Consider the following 18,834-nt stretch of genomic DNA (forward strand, 5'->3'; position numbering starts at 1 on the left):
CTGTCACCTTCACTGGGCTCGGATCCAAACGTGTAGTTGTCCGGGCCCGGCGCCGCCACCTTTCTTGTGCCGTTGGGCGCGGAACTGCGTCCCGGTAACAATCACACGAGCATGGACAAACATCTCTCGAGATCTTCACATGATTTGAACCCGACCACTATCGCCAGCGATCTTGGCACGGCACCACTTTCCATTTTTAGGTCTCCTGGGACTGGTCGTCCAACAAACAAGGCAGGCGGCGATAGCCCCTGGCTGGCTGGTTCAGCGATAGATATGCATGATCGGATGACATGTCTGCCAGCCAGCCAGCCTCGCCCATCCTTAAATATGGGCCCTTACGCATGCGAGCTCTCATGGCGAACCCGGTGCAGGCAAGCAGGTTGCTGTGCCAAGGCAGATCGTAGTGAAGACTAAAAACTGGAACTTCAGCACATGATCAGCTCCCATTTACTGCACTATCCACATGCATGCAGTCGAATCCGTGCACGTCTATCTGACAGGAATGTTCCTCACGTTCCTCGCCCATTGCTAGATGACCGACCAGACATGCACCGATAGTCTTGCCCTCCGGAATGATCTGATGTCATTCGACGTTCTGCTCTCGGACTCCCGCCATGTTTGAAGAAGGTGACAACGACAGGCCCCGTTTCGAATTAAAATGCGACGGTACGGTCGCTCCTTGTGCGCGCTGGCCTGCTGGCCTGCTGGCTACGACCTCCTGGCTCAAATAAACAGCGGATGCTGGTTGCCCGAACGGGCAAGTCGGGGCGGAGCCAGTTCATGCGCCAAGACCCGTCCGGTGTGTCGTGCGGTAGCATCCTCCAAGACGGCCGGAATTCCCACCACTCATCCAGCGGCGCATCGCAATTACCAAGGTCGTTTTTATCCCTGTACGAGCGGCCTGATATGGCTACGCAACTGCCGCATGTCGTAGCAGTTCTGGGCAGGCTATCTAGGCGAGATGATCTGTGCCCCATTCCCTGGTCGTCGGCAGATAGAGCCGAGAGATCTCAGGCTCCACGATAGGAAGGTCGCTGGGTAGGCCGATCAGGGTTCAGGCGTTTACATAAACTGACGAGTTTCCCCCTTGATGGTCTCGTGAAAGTTTATAGAAACTTGTTTCGTGTATATTTACAATAAAGTCAAAGTTGCTATCATTTTCTGCTTCTTCAATCCGCAACCGTGTTGCTTGACTTTTCGCTTCTTCAAGTGACTAGAACCACCATTTCACTGTCTGTCACTATCACCTAAGCCAAACCCCAATCACATACCTTCTCATCAGCACCACCACCACCACCAAAATGAAGCTCTCCCTCCTTATCACCGCAGCCGCCTGCCTGGCCACCGCGGAAGGCGCCATAAACTGGACCCTCGAGAAAGCCTCGAACCCGACCGCCGACCAATCCGACGCCTACACCAAGATCGAGTCCGCCATGAAACTGGCCGCGGCGCGGCACGCCCGCCTCGGCTCGGCCTCGAAGAACATCCGCGTCCACTACACGCCCGGCGTCCCCACGGCCGAGGCCAACTACAACGGCGATTTACGGTTCGGCTCGAACCGCGCCTACATGAACGAGCGCACCGCGCTGCACGAGGTCTCGCACACGCTGGGCGTGGGCCAGACGGCCGCGTTCGACCGCAAGTGCGCCGCGGGCGACTGGGCGACCGCGCTGCCCTTGCTCCGGAGCTGGGACGGGCCGGGCGCCAAGATCAACTGCGGCGGGTCGCATTTCTGGCCGTACGGGTTGAATTATGACAATGAGTGGAGCGAGACGAATGCGGATCGGAATGTACTGATGGTGAATGCCATGATCAAGGATGGCATGTGAGTTGGAATGGAGGAGGTGAAGGTGATGGTGGACAAAGTTCTTGTATATACTTCTTGATGGGCAGATTTCCCCCGTGCTCGCAATTTGAAGATTGGCGTAGCGAATATAACACTGTTCCAAGCGATACGATGGTCTAGTGTTTCAGCCGAGTTATTGCCTGTCGCCCTTTCATTGAACTGCAAGGTTAACACTAAGCGCTTGTATCATTATGCCCAGAACAGTACTGCTTGAATATCTTTCATAAACCTCACCTCCCTCAAACGGCCACCAAATCCATTCATACAACATAAACCCCCTCGCCCCCCGTCCGCAACCAACGATACCCTCGGACTGCTGCTGTTGCTATTACTAGTAACAGCACTACTACTACTGCTACTGCTATTGCTATTCTCCCGACTCTCAAACTCCGCCATCAACACCAGCGCCGCCCGCGGCGTGTACGCCCGCTCCGACATGCGCGACAGCGACCGCATGAACGCCGGGACCGAGCACCCGAGCTCCTCGTCCTGGCCCCAGAGCTCCGCGACGCCGAGCGAGATGGAGAACTCGTGCATCTCGGCGATCTCGCGGCTGTCCCAGATGCCCTCGCGGCGGTTGAGGGACCTCAGCAGCGTCAGGGCGCGCTCCTGCTGGCTCGGGTCACGGCACACGCTGATGATGAAGGACAGGTCCGAGATGAGGTCCCCGTCCAGCGAAAAGGTCGGCTTGTTGGCCGCCAGGAACGGCGCCGCGAGCCGCTCCGCCCGCTGCAGGCACTCCTCGCACGCCTGGTGCGACACGCCCGCCGCGTCGCCGCCGTTCTTGGACAGCTCGACCGACATCTCCCAGAAGCTCTGCTGCAGGCGCAGCCGGGCCAGCATGCCGCGGTCGCGCGCCGCCATGTCCCGCTCGGGCGGCAGGCGCCGCGCCGTCAGCTCGAACCGGCGGTTCCACGCGTAGAACCGGTCGTTCCAGGCCTCCTCCCAGAGCGGGCCGAACGTCGTCGGGGTCGTGACGGTGTTGTCGCCGGACACGAACGACGAGGACGAGACGGGGGACCGCGACGTGCCCCGGGGCAGCCCCGCCGCGTACGGGTCCGCGCGCGCCATCTTGCCCTCGGGCGTCGGCGGGCGCGAGTGCGACGAGGAGGCACCCTGGAGCAGGTGCTGCTGCTCGGCCTCGTGCAGCGCGAGGAAGTGGCCGATGTCGAGCGTGCGGAGCGAGTACATGGCCTCGTGCAGGTCGGCAAAGGGCTGCTGCGCCTCGTCCGCGACCTGGAGGGCGGCCGGGTCGCTGTTGCTCGGCAGCGCCGGCGTCAGCGGCGCGTCCATGAAGGCCGAGAACTCGAGGCCCAGGCGCGCGAACATGTCGTATGTCTGCTGCCAGAGGCCCGTGTCGCGGATCTTGCCGCTCGCGTCCAGGGAGGCGAGGAGCTGGAAGCCCGACTGGATGTGCTTGATGGACTCGGAGTAGCGCCCCAGCAAGCTCTCGAACGTCACGAACATCAGACAGCAGAGGAGTGCGCCGTGGGAGGACGCAACCGTGTTCGGCGACGACATGGCCTTGACCAGGCTGGATATGGCCCGGTTGTACTGCTGTATCGCGGCATTCTCCTGCTCCGTATCCCAACTCGACGAGCTGGACGACGACGTGTAGGACCGGATGACGAAGAGCTGGTGCGCGGCGCCGACGGCCGAGATGGTCTGCCGCAGGTACTCCTCCTGGTGCGCAATGGGCAGGGCATAGGCGTCCCAAAAGTCGAGCAGGCCGGCCGACTCGGCCAGCCCGAAGCGGGTGCAGACCCGGAAGTGGTGAAAGTAGCGCGCCTCGGTGGCGGACTCGAAGACGATGGGGTTGATGCTGAAGAGTGGAGTGGTACCACCACCACTGCTCCGCCGCGATGACGGGCTGAGGCTCCTATGGCTACTGCTGCTGGCTGGGTTGCCACTGCTTGAGGAGTAGGAGGAGGCGGTCGATTTCGCCATCGCTTGTGAAGTTGTTGAGGCGGAGGAGCCGGCATCAGGCGCCGACTTGGATGACGGCGGTTGGGCCGAGGGGTAGCCGTCGCAGACCACATTGGCGGCGGCGCAGCGACGGCATGTGGGTTTTGCTTCGTCACATTTCTTGTGGCGGATTCTGTATACGCGCCAATACGGACAATATTAGTGAATAAGAAAACATTTGCAACATGCGTCTGGAGTTGATGAGTGGTCAGATGAATGGGATTGGGGGGGTGTTCTTGTTACCTGCTGTTCGGTACCACAGTTAGCACCAAGTATCCATTGGGAGGTCGATGCAAGGGCCACACTTACCAAGTCATGCAGCCGGTGCGGGCCCGATGGCTGAAGGCCCTGGTGTACTTTTTCTTCTTGGCCTGGGGTGGCGGGGGAGCATTGGGATTCGTGGGATGATCTCCGACGGATGACGACTTGCTGCTGGCTTTCCTCCTGCTCACCACCATGGCGTCTATCGTCGCCGGCTCCTCCTGCTGCTTCTCCTCACGGATGATAGGCTCGGGGGACAAGGCGTATTGGAAAGCATCGGTGTCGGGCGGGGTGTAGAACGCGAGGCCTTCTTGACTCGTGTAGACGCTCTCAAGGGACGGCTCATGGCCACCGTTACGAGTACGAAGCGTTCCCTCAGGGTGAGGAGGGACGGCAAGCGGCGCCTTCGCCCTGTTAGCCAAGGAAAACGAGAACATAGTTGCCACAAAAAAGGACCGGTAGAAATTGACACGCTCTCTGATTACACAAGGAGGATATCAGCAATGGGAAGGAGGCAAGCCAAGGGGAACTCGGGAATTATCCCCCTCCCACTTCCTTCTTTCGCGACACGGGCGAGTGGAGCTTGCAGCGAATGAGATGAGGAACCGGCGTGACACATTAGCTCGCACTATGCAATAGGTACTCTCGGCGACCAATGAGGTACAACCCGATGGGTCCGGAGCCTCCCTGAGGGCACTTGCTCGGAGCCCGAGGACCCTGAGATTCGAGGGCAGCTAACCAATCAGCACCCACCCTTCCGCTCCACCACGAAACAGGCCCGGGCGACGAACGAGTCAGGCCGGAGAGTGCCAGTGCCAGGGTCCAACCTGTCAGAAGAAGCTTAATCAAGTGTGACGTGCAGCCAGACGACCAGGAAAAGAAATTGTGCAAAAAACCCGTGGGCAGATACGGGCATCGTCGTCGAACTGGGTTCCGCCTGGCTACATAGTCCCAGCTGCGTGGAATCCAACCAGAAGCGCTGGTCTAGTGCCCTTGTCCCTTCGCGAGACCCCATTCTTCGGAAACTGGGACGCTGCGCAAGATGGAGACCGCGGGGCTGATCTGCCCGAGGAACGCAGCCCGAGAGTCCCTTACCTCCGGGCCCTCTCTCGATCCACAGCCCGATTGGTCGTCTCATAACAAACCAAGCGGGCGGCGGTTGGTGGTATCTCTCTATGTATCGGCAAGCTGCGCAGCCGCGGTTCGATATCGCGTCACACGTCAGAACTTCGGGAGGTTGGCTATTGGCAATATGATAACAATCGTTGAGACCTCCTGAGTCAGCTGCCCATTTCCGGAAAGAAAGAAAAGATGTATAAACCCACGTCTTGTCGCTCCCTGGCGAGACTGTTGTTGGTGAAGTAACTCTATCCCACAACCCAGGCTTACCTCCTTAACTTAGGGAAGGGGTCGATTTCGTCAATCACTAACATCGAAACACCCAACCCTACCCAAGATCATCGTCAAGTCGTTCGCTTGTATCTCCACCTTTCTTCCACCACACGCAACTAGGCCATCGTCGATACTTCGGCCACCAAGTTTCAATGGCGTTCCACATGCGTGAGGCGACCACGGCCGACATCCCGTCGCTGTGCGACGTCTTCTTCGACGCCTTCTCCGAGGACCCCATCTCGAGCCGCGTCTTCCCGCGCTCCTCGGCCCTCGCGCAGGCCGAGATCCTCGACACCTTCACCCACAGCGTCGCGGAGCCCGACGTCCGCGTCTTCGTCGTGACCGAGGAGTCCGAGCCCGAGCCCGCGTCCGCGTCCGCCTCCCCCTCACCTTCCGCCGACAAGAAGGAGAAAGACAGCAAGGACGCCATCCTCGGGTACGTCGAGTGGGTCGCCCCGCGCTCCGATCCCTACTCCCCGCCGCCGCCGGCGCCCGAGACGGACGGCCAGAAGGCGCAGGCCCTGGCGCAGCAGTTCTTCGAGGTCATGGAGCGCAAGCAGCGCGAGCACATGGGCCGCCAGCCGCACTGGCACCTCGCCTTCATCGGCGTGCGGCAGCGGGCGCAGGGACGGGGGTGGCGCGCCAGCTGATCCAGTGGGGGATCGACCGCGCCGACGAGGACGGGATGGAGGCCTACGTCCAGTCGAGCCCCATGGCCGCGGCGCGGTACCGGCGGTACGGGTTCGAGGACATCGACACGCACCACTTCGACCTGGCGGGGGATTACCACGAGGTGTTTCTGAAGCGGAAGCCTCGGCAGCAAAAGCAGCAGACGACACAGCAGCAGCAGCAGCAGCAGCAGCAGCAGCAGCAGCAATCGGTCCAGGCGGGCTCGAAGGATGCGACATTGACGGCGGAAGAGGTGCCGCAGCTGTTCAAATCACATGGCGGCAGTGCTCGCGAGGAGTCGGCTCAGAAGAAGAGAGAGAGGTTCGATCATTCTCCCAGTGTCATTGCGCAGGTTGGCTGAGCCGGAAGAAGATGGCCGAACTACGATACCGATTAGTGGACAATGCGACTCGGTGTTTGCTGCGCCTGTTATCCGCACTCTGTCCATTTCGCTGGGTTGCAGATCTGTGATCGAGATCCCAGGTGCTTCTGCCGGGATCACAGGGTTCTCTTGGCCGTATCCATTGTTGGAATACCCTCGCAGGTTAGTGGACAAACGTTATTGCAATTGAGAGTATTGGTCTTTTGGGCCTCTTGGGCTCCAGCCAGTTGGCAGCCGATCAATTGATGGTGGTGCTTTCAATTGAAGACAACAGAACCTTGGCAGCGTGAGTCTTTAGGGGATTGAGCTCACTGAGGGGCATGTGGCTTGGGCGCTGTAACGCCTGTATCGTAAAAGCCCACCCATCCGAACTTTGACCATCCCCCCAACGCGCTCTGCACCGCGATTGTTTACTCCCAGAGCATCATGATCTGCATTCTCAAGTCGATATCCTGGCAATATTGACATCAGAGGTTGACATCATCACAATGATGTAACTAATTTCTGCTATGGCTGGCAAACGTCTGGGGAGACCATAGAGCAGCTGTTAATCCAAAAGTTAGGGAATTGAAATGCATCAACCCATTTACCCTCTTGCTCTACACCACGATAGCACCCGTTAATCGCAGCAATACACTTTCCCAAATCAAACGAGACCATAAGTCTGCACGGCTTTTCAGATCCCTGATGGCACCAATTGCGACTGATGTCTACCGAGTAAATCGGCCCAAGTCAATGCGACCGAGATGGTGCAATGCGCCACCCAGGAGTAAAGCATGCAAGATAAACCGGCCAAATCGGTGCAGACCTACAAATCGGAAGCATGAGAAACCAGCAACCTATTTCTCAGCCTCCCTGGCGGTAAGTCAGCCCTTCGAGTAAATCCACCCGGGGCAGCCCCCATTGCTTGAAATTAGCGTGCTGACAAGCGGCACCTGCAGACACCCGAGTCCCGAAAGTCTAATACCCAGCTCGTCGAAGATCTCAAATCTACACCCGGGGCTGACGGCTCCGAACTGACCAGCTTCCTGGCTTTCTATGTGTGGGGAGATGGCAACGACGGTCCTGTCGAAACGCCCTGTCTTCTCGGTAGCGACGACAAAGTGAGTGGTGGCCGCCTTGGCCGGGATCATACTGTCGAAGACTTACCAAACCACTACCTGCGAGACCGCCTCATGAGCTGGATCAACGAGTACATGCCCCCAGACCAAGCCCCCGAAGCCCGTCGTCGCGTCTTCACCGACCTGAACGAAGCCGAGATCGCCGCCTACGCGGAAACCATCCGGGCGCGCGAGGTGCGCTTCGACACCAGCGGAAAAGGGGGCGGCATCCAGATGTGGACGGGCAGCGAGTGGCGGGAGCGGTGCCGCAAGATCGAGGAGCAACAGAAGGTGCAGCACCTGGCCAACATCATGAAGATCGCCAACGAGAACCCGTCCATCAAGAACATGGGCGAGGCCGCCAACATGGAAAAACAAAAAACGGCGCTGGAGCATATTGATGAAAACATCGACATGACGCCCCGCACGTGCGGTACCGCGACTACGGCGTCCTCGAGGCCATCTGGCACTCGGTCTTCCAGCCGGGGCCCAAGGACCCGACACCCCAAGAGCTCAAGGCCTTGCCCTCGCCCTTCTACCACGAAATCAACTACGACTGCGACCAGGTCCGCGCCCTCCTCAAGCGCTTCGTGACGGGTTCCTTATCGCGCATGTGGGACCTGGACAAGGTCCGCCGGGTGTGCGGACTTGAGCGGCCACAGCTTATCGGCTTCCTCGAGAAATCCGGGCCCGAGGCCGGCAGCCAGAGCCAGGCGTACCACCTCTGCTGGGAGTTCTTCCGCCGGTGCGAGGCGCTGGGCCTGACGCCCTTCTTCGACAAGAAGAAGGCGGACCAGATCTTTCCTTGCCGCAAAGTGAAGCTGGGGCCAAGGGGGGGCAGCAGAGGAAACGCGGGGTCTACCACTAAGCAGCAGCCGAAGAAACGAACAGCGGATGCTGGGGAGACGGGACGCGCTACTAAACGCACTAGGAGCACAAGGGGTTGAGCACTGTAATGCTCATCTGCTGGCGATGTTTGATGCAGTATGTACGATAGCGCGAGATGTACGAAATAGTGTATCGAATACCGAATGAACAGCAATGTTTTGGGAATGACGTCACGTGCCTAACCCGCTTCGGCTCCGCGACCAGCTCTTCGGGTCGCGACTTAAGCTCAATCTCCTGCGTCTATCCCAGCATCAATTCAATCCCACTTGGAAAATGGCAAAGGCGAAGCCAAATCTTCTTTTATGCTTCGACGCGTTCGGCACTCTATTTAAGCCAAGACACACGGTCGCTCTGCAGTACGCCGAAGTCGCGCGGCAATGTGGCTTCACTGGCTTTACCGACGGTGAACTCCAATCCACCCTCAAGACGGCGATCAAGGATGAGTCGAAGAAGAACCCCAACTACGGAAAAGTGACTGGGCTCGGCGCAACCAAGTGGTGGACCAATGTACGTCTTCGGCACCACTTCAGTCGCCTTTTTTCTCCGTGTGCAACCAGCAACCAGAGTGATTGACCATCAACACCGCCACCTGTTGACCCGAATCTACAGGTAATTCATAATACTTTCACACCCCTGTCCAAGGACGGCCAGGCTCTGCCCACGGACCTGGCCCCCAAACTCCTGCACCGCTTCGCCTCCAAGGAAGGCTACGATGTCGAGCCGGGCCTGGTATCTACCCTGAGGGCGCTGAAACAGCCCAACAACGAGCGGCGCTTCGACAAGATCGTCGTCGGCGTCGTGACCAATTCCGACGACCGCGTCCCCAGCATCCTCTCGTCCTTCGGCCTCAACGTCAGCCCCCTGCGCTACGGCGGCACCCAGCAGATCGACGACGCGGGCATGCTCGCCAGGCCAGACTACGACGTCGACTTCCACTGCATGTCGTACGACGTCGGCGTCGAGAAGCCGGACAGGCGCATCTTCGACTCGGCCGAGCACATGTTGGCCCAAGTCGTCGCCGCCCGCGATGACGCGAAGAGCATGGCGGAGGCGGAGGCCGATATCAAGGCTTGGCAGAAGGTGTATGTCGGCGACGAGCATGCCAAGGACGTCATCGGCGCCTTGAATGCGGGTTGGGATCCGGTCCTGCTGGATGTGGACGGGGACTCGGATGCCGCTTCCAAACTGACGGAATCCCACAGCCGGACACTTGCTGACTCGTTCAAGGAACGTCCCGTGCTTACGGTCAATTCCATACGGGAATTGGTGACGTGGCTTACAGGGAAGATGTAAGATACCGAGCCCTGAATTCCAGTCAAGCCTTTCGCTCTCGGCAAAGAGTAACTCCCATCTTGTACGACATTACCACCATAGATTTAATCTTATTAAAAACATATTTGGATGTTCAGATACCTACACACCTGAGCGGCCCCCCATATTCGCTAAAAATAGGTGATCCTGCACGACGGCGGCGGGAAGCAGGCTGAGCTTGGTAGACGCAAACGCGGGCGATCCCTTAGTGGTTCGGCTAGCCGTAGGATGCCTAGTACCGTTGCACAGCATGCAGGTCGTCCGGGTTGTTGAAACATTCAAACACCAACAGTAATCTGACATCCAAGCCAACCCCCCGCGCCTTGGTGCCTGTAAGACTGTGCTGTGCCGCGAATCCCAAATCCTTCAAAAATGGTTCGCGCCCGTCAGCCTTGGACGGCCGACAATCATTTCGTTCATTTCTTTCTTCTCGTCTACATTGAAGACTGCTAGCACGGGGCGACAGAGAAACAAGATAGCCATTCGACGGTAGATTGGTCGACCGCCCACTTACACGCCGCCCACTTACACGTTTTCTCCTCTACCCATACTTGACCTGTCAGCGCTTCTGAGCGAAAGCCAGGAGTAATCCCTCCAAAGCAACCATGTCCAAGTACTTCAACCTCAAGCCCCAACCCGCCGACAACGACATCATCCCCTCCGATGTCGAGGATCCCCTCGTCCCACCAGCTCACCAGCACTCCTCCTCCGCGGCGGCAGCCGGGCGCGGCATGCCCCGGAACGTGCGCACCATCCACGACTACCCGACTTCTGGCAGCAGTACCCTCCCGCCCCGGCCCGCGGGCCAGGGCGTCTCCTGGACCGAGCGCAACTGCCCCAACGCGCGCTTCTGCTGGCCCTTCGACTGGTCCTCCTGGACCCTCGACACGGGCGGCGACCTGCCGGCCCTGCTGCGCCGGCTCTGCATGTGGGTCACGCTTGCGACGCGGACGGCGCTGGCGGTGCTGGCGCTGATTTTCCTGTTCGTCGGGTTCGAGATTGGCAGTTTTGTTCTTAACATTATTCTCGACGTGTTGGGGTTTTTCTTCATTGCTTGGTGTCTTGCACGGATTGGGGACGCGGTGGGGGAGAGGCGGGTGATGGGGACTTTGGTGGTAAGTGGTTTCTCCTTGTCCCCCCTTTTGAGCCCACTTGACTTCGAGAAGTCGGGGAACGTCGGGACTCATTACATACATGAGTCACAGCCCGCTTCGACTGGGATTGAGAGAGGCGGATATAATGAGTGAGCTGAAGCTGACATTATGGATTCTGAAAGGGCCGGTGGCATTTTGACCTGTTCTTGCTTGGCTCCGCGATTATCCACATCATCATGATCGCCACCGTGTTTGTCTACCAATCCAAAGTGGGCTTCCTCACCAGCTGGTACGGAATGTGAGTACATGCTTCTTGTTAACTGTTGCTATATTTATCTTGGTCGTGGCCTCAGAGCTGATTCTGCGTCTCTAGGTGGATTCTGATATTCGCCGTGGCTTGGGTTGCGGGTTGGGCGCCGGAGGGAACTTCATATGTTTGAGGGTGAGCCATTTTACGCTATAAGACCAGTGAACTGGTACGGAGCACGGTTGGAAGCTATTCGAGAGCGAGCGAGGTAACATTTTATGTCTAAGATAGGAGTCGGGCGCGTTTCTAATTCGCCGGGGCTATAAGACGAGGAAATACATTCGAGTGCTTTGTTTCAAAAGATGGACTAAACTGTATAAATGGTTATGTCATTTATGGAAGAGATGGAAGGAACTAGCTACTGAACTAAGACCACGCATGTTTTTTGACATTGGGTTTTGATTCATGCCAGATGGTCCAGCACACATGAAAGTGAGACTTGACAAACAACGGATGCCACCCCCTCTGCCGCACCGATGACCAGGTTCAGGCCTTAAAAGGTGCGTTCGTGGGTGACAAACGCCAATACACCATCAATCCATACGTCTTTCCCTTACGTCTTTCTTCTCTAGGAGCAGCCCCGTTTCTCCCTATTACTTATTTCCTTTGGCCAGCTGTATCACTGAGGTTTAGACCAGCCAATCCCAGTTCCGTCGGCATCATCGTGGCAGCAGTAATCATACCAATACTTTCAGCATCGCAAGGTACTGCCTCAGGTCCGTCAACGCTCTATGGACCCTTCAACTTCTAATGCTTCTCAACTTGTCACCTCGACTGGTATCGCGGGCCTGCCCCCCGAGCTATTGATCCAAATCCTATCCGATGCCGTGCCGGAAGGATTCGAGCGCCTGGCTCTAAGCTGCAAGATTATATACCAGCTATTTCAAGCCTTTCATCCAACATCGCAACCTCCTGCTCACCCAGTTCCATCGGTTCGGCTATCAAGCCCGTCCCCGTCCCCGTCGGGGACGGGTAGCGCAGGACCCCTTGTCGATTCCGCTTCGGTATGCCCTCAACCTCCTAGAACGCATTGCGGCCGAGACCATCCTGGCCCGCTACATTCAGCATTCAGAATTCCGCTCGGACAGCTACCATTTTTCACATCGCCCCCCCCCCAAAGTCCCAGACAGTACCGACTCTCTCGTTGAGCTGTTCTCCAGCTTTCCTTAACTTAACACGGGCGGGACTGGACTGGAAAGAGTATTACGACCGTCTTGCCGAGGGGTACGACCCCTCATTTTGGTATCTCGGTGCGGCTCACTGTAATCATGACTCGACAGTGAACCGAATTTAGAGGAAGAAGACCTGAGATGTTGATTGTAATTACGGTATTGCTACGTTGCAATCTATCTATATCTACAGTAACAAACCGCCTATCTTTGCATGTCGGGATAACATGGCAGCGCCGCCGCTCCTACCCATGACATTAAGTCGTTATACGAATTCGATGGGGTAGTAAGCACAGGCTGGCAGGACGCCCCGGGGTTTTCCCTAGTGTACAAGCAACATCATGCTAGGCACGGGCGACATGCCAGTTCTGATCGAGCTCGGGATCGCGCCGGGCATTTGGGGGGGGGTTATCGGGTGGTTCGCCTAGCTGGATGGAGGAGCCACTCGCCCCCCAACTCAGCCGAGGACCACGGCACTTATTCGTTGAAGGTTATTAGAACGTGTTTGACAGATCCGAACAAGAAGAGGTAACTGCTGGGTAAGGGGTCCCCTGAAAGCCCCGGGGCCGTGACGGATATGTTCGTGAGATCCCCCTTTCCCCATATTCTGCTGACTTCTTGCCGCGTCAGCCTTGGTATTCCTTAACTTCGGCTTGACTGGAAGAGACGAGACCTGACGAGTTCGAACATCTGGTTACGGGCATGACAAACATCTAAATGCCGCCAGCCCGAACCCCGCCGGTCCGAGCTGACCGCCTGGACCCGCAATATCCTGCTGTCCCACCTGGCCTATGCTATGCCGCGTGGTTGTTGTTCGGATACACGATGGCGAGGAGTACCCGGTGGCCGGCACGTCCCACCGCCGCGTAATCCCCCAATGCAGCATCGAGACGCGGGCTGCCTCTCGGCCCGTCGCGACGACGTCTTCGCAGCTCTGGCTGCCGGCTGCTCGTATGTCGCGGAGACTGATGATCCCGGCAAGCGTGGAGAGTGAGAAGTGCAACAGGGTATGCTCAGGGGCAGGGTGCCAAGACGACAAGAATAAGCCCAGAGTATGGTTTTCATGTTTTGGCTTAGTCACATCTCATTTCCCCTATACTAAATACTGAGTGTGGTACTTGTATTCAAGAGGGCGCTTTTCGCAACCCCCCCGGGTTAGGTCTCCTTCCTGCCCACATTTGGGGGAAGTGACAGCATCATGCCTCCTTGCACGTGATATCCTCCCTGGGCACACTGCAGCGAGCGCCGACAGCATCTCAGGCCTTGACGAAGATACTCCAAAAAGCGACAAATAGTTTACTGGAAGTCATTGGGCCAGCACTTCTCCTTGGGCCAGTTCTTGGCGTCGTGCGTGGCGGCGTGCGTCTCCAGCTGCACCTTGTTGGTGTTCACAATCTCCTTGCGGCAATTTTGGCACTGAACAAAAGGGGTCGGGGCAGGATCAGCTTTGCAATTTGCCAGAAAAAAAAAGAAAAAGAAAAAAAACCAAAGTCGATAATATCAGGGTCACGCAGGTGTGGTAAAGCTCACGATGGATGTGGGCTTGGGGGCTTGACGGGCAGGCCGTTGGCCTTGACGGGGGCACGCGTGCCGGCCTTCTCGGCGGCCTTGTGCTCGCGTTGCACCTGAGGGGAGAGGGGGTTAGTAATGATAGTTCGATATACGGTTGGGGTAAATGATGAGGTTTACTTACTCTAGCTTTCTTACTGATAGGCATGATGACGGTGGATGGATGAACTCTAAAACAGTGATGCTTCTGGTTTGGCAAAGGAGTGAGTGAGCGTTAAGGAGCGAACGTCGAAAGAGTGAACAAACGCCGCGGGGGGACGGAGGGAAAATTATTTTTGTTTCGACCCTGCAGCGGACTAGGCGCCTAGGCCCGCACAAAGAGTGGGATGGTTTGCTGTGAGGCGCCCAAAATAGCGATAGCGCTGGCCCGTTGGGCTCCATTTCTAGCGCCACAATCAGGCCATCAGGGCCTAGGCTGGGAAATACAATGCACTGCCACAGATAACCGCCACTCATGCGGCTTGTCAGCGGCAGGTCAGATAAGGCCCCTTTCCCTTGCACAACAACCAAAACACACCATCCCGCTTTTCAGAAGCATATGATTCCCGGCGTTGTAACAAAAAGCTGTTCGAAGCATAGTGTTCCAGTTACCAGGTTGAAAGTTTTGTCCCTCGGAGTAGAAAGTACCACTCGTGGCGTGCAGCTCACAGGTATTCAATATGGCCTGTGCCGCGCCTGCAATCAAGTTGTAGTTGTCTATGGTTAAAGGAGTTGTATTCTGCGTCAAGCGAAACAACAGTATAAGTTACTATGTTGCCAAAACAGGATCATGAGCACCATGGACAACAGGAAGACTTACATCGTTGCACCACCAGATAGCACAATCATTCGAGCAACTGACACGGCCACAGTTCCCAGGGCCAGGTCCGGCCGATGGCGAGCCGGGGACGCGCCTGAGGTAAGCTATCCCCTCATCCCAGCCGTTGACGACGTAGGGAGGAAAACAAAGAATGCGGTCATCTCGCCTTTGAGCCTGGGTCTGGGTCTGATGTAGCCCTTGTGGCTGTGAGACGAGCCTGAACTCCGGGTTGATCCTCAGGGCTTGCTCATGCACTTGCTGGACCGTGCCGTTGAGGAGCTTCGTTTGGCCAGGCGCCACCTCCACGGCCCATTGCATCGGCTCGACCCCGTACCCAGGCAGAGGGGGATCAGGTGCAAGCTCGCCGAAAGCCTAGGGGTCTTAGGTCATGGGGTCTCTCGTTTCTCTGTTGGGTTTGCTTAAGGGATGGACTTACCATTTTCACAATTGCAGTGGTGGCGACGAGGACGATTCCAGAGAAGAACCGCATGTTAACCAATTCAGGAGAAACGGTATGAATCTTGGGTGAATATGTGTTAAGATCCTGATGATGATAGAATGGGAGAATGGGAGAATGGTGTGATTGCCATGGGCGCGTGAAAGTTGATCGGAACACCAGAGCTTTATATATCAGCGGCAATACACGGTTGTTTTTGAGATTGTATGACTCAAGGCTTCTGCTTCTGAGGATTAATCCGTCAAAGCGTCTGTATATAGATTATCATGATGCCAATTGCGTCTCAAGCGCATAGTGGATGTATGTTTGACAGTCCAGCAAATCGTAGTTTAACGAGGCTCATGTCATCTCGGCACATCTTGATACCAAACAATCCATGGTCGACCATGTCAAGTAGGATTAAACATGATCGCCGACTTGCATGGGCCGGTTGCACATAGTCATCTTTCAGCATTCCTATTTCATATGTAAGCTGGACTGGAAGGTCTGAATTGTAAAATGGAAACGTAGCCCATTTGCGGAATGCTCATTACAGGGTCAGGGGGTGTCACGCGCCCATCTCAGGTTTGCTAGACTGTGGCCATGAAGCCAATGGGTTCTGCATCAGGTGCCCGGCTTCGACATCCCTTGAAGAGAATAACCTAGTTCATCACTATCACAGGCCATCCACAATCCACAAATACCAACTCTGCGATTACTCGTGGCTCAAGTCCGAGTTGCTTGTGTCACCAACTCAGGCAAACTTCAGAGTCAGGGTCTGGGTTCCAAACGTTGACTCTGCTTAGACGGGTGATTGCATCGACGGTCCTTGCATGACATAATGCAAGGATAGAGTTTAACGGATAAAGCCCCATCTAATCGAGTAACACCGCTGCAGCAATATCAATGGTGACACATTGCCACTAGGTGTATGCAGTTTGCTCCTTGGATGTCCCTTGCGCGACCCCTTTTTTGCAGCCGAAAGACCTCGAACTGATAGGAAAGAAGCAGCCGGGATACACACGATACAAGCGAACTGGCTTTTTGAAGCCCGCCCACTTTTCAACATGTTAAAGATGCATAATATGTTTCATGTACGTACGTACTTCGTATTATTAGCTACGAAATAGTCGCAATCATAGGCAGCGGAATAGGTTATTGGAATGCTATATACTGTAAAATTGTACAGATCTTTGATTTTCACACATATGACTATATAACTCAAATGCAAGAATCATCTTTTTAAACAGACAATTCTTTGATCTTTCGAGTAGTACGTAAGCACCTCCAACTCAAGCAGCCACAGCTGCCGCAGCCAGGACAGCACCTGCCGTCATGGTTTGGCGGGGCGCCGCGCCTTCGGAACTGGAAGTCTCTTGCGCTGCCTCCCCTGATCTAGTATCGCCGGGACCTCGGGTGACGCCCTCACACGTGGTGCCCGAGGCCGGATCGTAGCTGTCGAGGAAGGCCGAGTGGCTACGGTAAGGCGTCACGGCCGGGCCATCGCCGGGGCCCGCGGTGGTCGGGAAGGTCCCCGTACAGGTCGATGCCCATTTGGAGAAATCGGTTCTGCCCATGGGGAAAAAGAAGGAACTTAGATTAGTAGAAACTCGGCCAGCTGAAGTGCTTCTAGTTTCTAGTTTGTACTATACTAATACTAAAGCGAGCGACTGCCTCGAAGAAAACGGGTTTGAACATAGTCAAGAAACGTACCGGATGGATTTCCACCACTCCGACCTCTGCGACTCAAACGTGAAGTACGCCTCATGGAGAGTGACGGGGATTTTGCTCAAGAGGTCGCAAGAGGGGTACGTGGCCTGGACGCCGGCCTACCGGTGCACCAAGGGCACCTTGAAGCGCTGCGACGGCGGGCGGACGGAGGAGAAGGAGGCGTGCGCGCCTTTCGTCGTGGACCGGGTTATCAGGGGGGACTACAGTTTTGTACAAATGTCGTAGAGTGCGGTATTTGCTTTAACGAGTGGAGAGGGAGCTGCGGAAACCCGAGGGTTGCGGAGGAATACAGTTCATTTATTGATAGGATTAATAGAAAAGGCCTCTTCAGGTTGCTGTGGTAAAGTTCACCTTGAGTCAATCTCTCGATGCATGCTTCGTTTCTCGAAGATTATATTTGGAAACCATGTTGGCACGCTCACAGATAATATTAGCATCAGCATCGATTTGCAGGTTCCTTCCACGCTACATCTGATGCGTCGGTCTGAGTGGTTAACATCTGGTCATTATCATCGTGTCATCTCCCGGGTCACCAGACCGAGTTCCGAATATTATATATAGCAGTCACCTACCCATCTGAATTTGACCCACCCATCCATTCTGGTAGCGGAAAGCTTGCAAGATCGAAGAGTATCCTTCCTATGATCGTGACCGAGGTGCCACGACAATCTCAAAGGAAGTCGATTATATTCCAAGCGTCAGGGAAGTCGACGCGAGGCGGTGGAAACTCGAAAGCGACCCCAATTGAAGAACTATAACGACCCTCCAGGCGATGGTCATCTCCCACCACCAGCTCAAATGTTTCTGCATACGGGAAGCGGTCCACAATGTTTTCCTGTACTGCGTGTCCCGTGGAGAAAATCTCTAGTAGATCCCCGCCTCTCATTTCCGGTTTCAAAACAGGATATGCTTGGTGAAACTCGTCAAGGTCGAACCGTAAATGCCGGACGTCCAAACGCCCGGGCAACTCCGGATGCGGCCGAGCCTGGCAGGGCAAGGGCTTGTCATTGACGCCAATGACATCCCACTAAGACCAAAGGAGGCCACAGGCGAAAAAAGGACCAGCAGCTATGTTGTGGCATATCACGATATCGCGCTCGGGGTGCCATGTCACGCCGAGCCCTCTCGTCTCCGGGACGAGACCGGGCGATTCCAAAAAGGCCTTGCGGGCTTCCTGGCAGACGTCGTGTACCGGTGGAAACTTAGGGGCCACGTGGAGTTTGTTCTCATCACTTTCATACTAGCATGTGTATACCCCTTTGTTGCGGAAACGTTGGGTTACGAGGTCGTCTACGGCTAACTTGCGTCCGCTCTTTTGGAAGCCTCGGATATGCACGACGCGTGGCTCTTCCACTAAGTACTCCTATATCTGGCGGCGGATCTCGGGCGGGAACTTGGAAAATTGGTGGAACTCGGTGCATTGACTATCTGCCATTCTGCTGCGTTGGAGAATGATACTCCCTAGGTGGCTTGGTTATCGGTTGTTACAATAAATGAATGAGGGCGCTGGGGAATAATGAAGTATCTTTACTTTGTATAGGCTTTTATTTTATATCGAGTAATTCATATGGTTATCTCTGAAACCCAGATAAGATATAAACGCGGTGGCCTTAGTTTAACGTGAGCCCGGAGAATGCTGAACCTTGTGCTTAGAATATAAATTAAACTTAAAAGTTCCTTGGAATTATAAAGGCCTGCTAGTATTAGCTTATCCCTAATATATTCTGCTTAAGTTCGACGGCGCCTATATATATTATCTTGTAGAGTAATGTTACTATCGTTATTAGAAAATATAAGTGCCTTTATTTTAACCACTATATGTTTAATATCGCTAATAGGCTATAATTATAAAAAGCTTATGGATTAATGATAATATTATTATTAATAGTACGCCGTATACCGAAGGCCTTCGGTA

General features: G+C 55.6%; 11 protein-coding genes across 11 annotated transcripts; 6 read left to right on the forward strand and 5 right to left on the reverse strand.

The window, feature by feature from the left end:
* Positions 1-1,301: 1,301 nt before the first annotated feature.
* PG986_008783 (uncharacterized protein) lies at positions 1,302-1,829 on the forward strand (the record flags this gene model as incomplete). The annotated part of the gene is made up of 1 exon (XM_066845005.1): positions 1,302-1,829. The coding sequence occupies one exon, from the start codon at positions 1,302-1,304 to the stop codon at positions 1,827-1,829; it is 528 nt and encodes a 175-aa protein (XP_066697403.1).
* A 206-nt stretch (positions 1,830-2,035) lies between these two features.
* PG986_008784 (uncharacterized protein) lies at positions 2,036-3,793 on the reverse strand (the record flags this gene model as incomplete). Its single annotated transcript, XM_066845006.1, has 1 exon — positions 2,036-3,793. One exon carries the CDS (start codon positions 3,791-3,793, stop codon positions 2,036-2,038), a length of 1,758 nt encoding a protein of 585 aa, XP_066697404.1.
* A 323-nt stretch (positions 3,794-4,116) lies between these two features.
* Positions 4,117-4,509, reverse strand: PG986_008785 (uncharacterized protein; the record flags this gene model as incomplete). The annotated part of the gene is made up of 1 exon (XM_066845007.1): positions 4,117-4,509. One exon carries the CDS (start codon positions 4,507-4,509, stop codon positions 4,117-4,119), a length of 393 nt encoding a protein of 130 aa, XP_066697405.1.
* A 1,107-nt stretch (positions 4,510-5,616) lies between these two features.
* On the forward strand, positions 5,617-6,114 carry PG986_008786 (acyl-CoA N-acyltransferase; the record flags this gene model as incomplete). Its single annotated transcript, XM_066845008.1, has 1 exon — positions 5,617-6,114. One exon carries the CDS (start codon positions 5,617-5,619, stop codon positions 6,112-6,114), a length of 498 nt encoding a protein of 165 aa, XP_066697406.1.
* A 35-nt stretch (positions 6,115-6,149) lies between these two features.
* PG986_008787 (uncharacterized protein) lies at positions 6,150-8,562 on the forward strand (the record flags this gene model as incomplete). Its single annotated transcript, XM_066845009.1, has 3 exons — positions 6,150-6,485; positions 7,457-8,048; positions 8,126-8,562. The coding sequence occupies 3 exons, from the start codon at positions 6,150-6,152 to the stop codon at positions 8,560-8,562; spliced, it is 1,365 nt and encodes a 454-aa protein (XP_066697407.1).
* Positions 8,563-8,776: 214 nt separating this feature from the next.
* PG986_008788 (uncharacterized protein) lies at positions 8,777-9,796 on the forward strand (the record flags this gene model as incomplete). The annotated part of the gene is made up of 2 exons (XM_066845010.1): positions 8,777-9,010; positions 9,113-9,796. The coding sequence occupies 2 exons, from the start codon at positions 8,777-8,779 to the stop codon at positions 9,794-9,796; spliced, it is 918 nt and encodes a 305-aa protein (XP_066697408.1).
* Positions 9,797-10,419: 623 nt separating this feature from the next.
* On the forward strand, positions 10,420-11,348 carry PG986_008789 (uncharacterized protein; the record flags this gene model as incomplete). Its single annotated transcript, XM_066845011.1, has 3 exons — positions 10,420-10,929; positions 11,091-11,206; positions 11,282-11,348. The coding sequence occupies 3 exons, from the start codon at positions 10,420-10,422 to the stop codon at positions 11,346-11,348; spliced, it is 693 nt and encodes a 230-aa protein (XP_066697409.1).
* A 2,332-nt stretch (positions 11,349-13,680) lies between these two features.
* PG986_008790 (uncharacterized protein) lies at positions 13,681-14,101 on the reverse strand (the record flags this gene model as incomplete). Its single annotated transcript, XM_066845012.1, has 3 exons — positions 13,681-13,800; positions 13,941-14,009; positions 14,078-14,101. The coding sequence occupies 3 exons, from the start codon at positions 14,099-14,101 to the stop codon at positions 13,681-13,683; spliced, it is 213 nt and encodes a 70-aa protein (XP_066697410.1).
* A 600-nt stretch (positions 14,102-14,701) lies between these two features.
* On the reverse strand, positions 14,702-15,242 carry PG986_008791 (uncharacterized protein; the record flags this gene model as incomplete). The annotated part of the gene is made up of 2 exons (XM_066845013.1): positions 14,702-15,124; positions 15,189-15,242. The coding sequence occupies 2 exons, from the start codon at positions 15,240-15,242 to the stop codon at positions 14,702-14,704; spliced, it is 477 nt and encodes a 158-aa protein (XP_066697411.1).
* Positions 15,243-16,480: 1,238 nt separating this feature from the next.
* On the reverse strand, positions 16,481-16,765 carry PG986_008792 (uncharacterized protein; the record flags this gene model as incomplete). The annotated part of the gene is made up of 1 exon (XM_066845014.1): positions 16,481-16,765. The coding sequence occupies one exon, from the start codon at positions 16,763-16,765 to the stop codon at positions 16,481-16,483; it is 285 nt and encodes a 94-aa protein (XP_066697412.1).
* Positions 16,766-16,904: 139 nt separating this feature from the next.
* Positions 16,905-17,144, forward strand: PG986_008793 (uncharacterized protein; the record flags this gene model as incomplete). The annotated part of the gene is made up of 1 exon (XM_066845015.1): positions 16,905-17,144. The coding sequence occupies one exon, from the start codon at positions 16,905-16,907 to the stop codon at positions 17,142-17,144; it is 240 nt and encodes a 79-aa protein (XP_066697413.1).
* Between the last annotated feature and the right edge of the window lie 1,690 nt (positions 17,145-18,834).

The sequence above is a fragment of the Apiospora aurea genome (genome assembly GCF_038362705.1).
Source record: "Apiospora aurea strain CBS 24483 chromosome Unknown utg000006l_segment0_segment0, whole genome shotgun sequence".
In the NCBI taxonomy this organism is placed as follows: domain Eukaryota; kingdom Fungi; phylum Ascomycota; class Sordariomycetes; order Amphisphaeriales; family Apiosporaceae; genus Apiospora; species Apiospora aurea.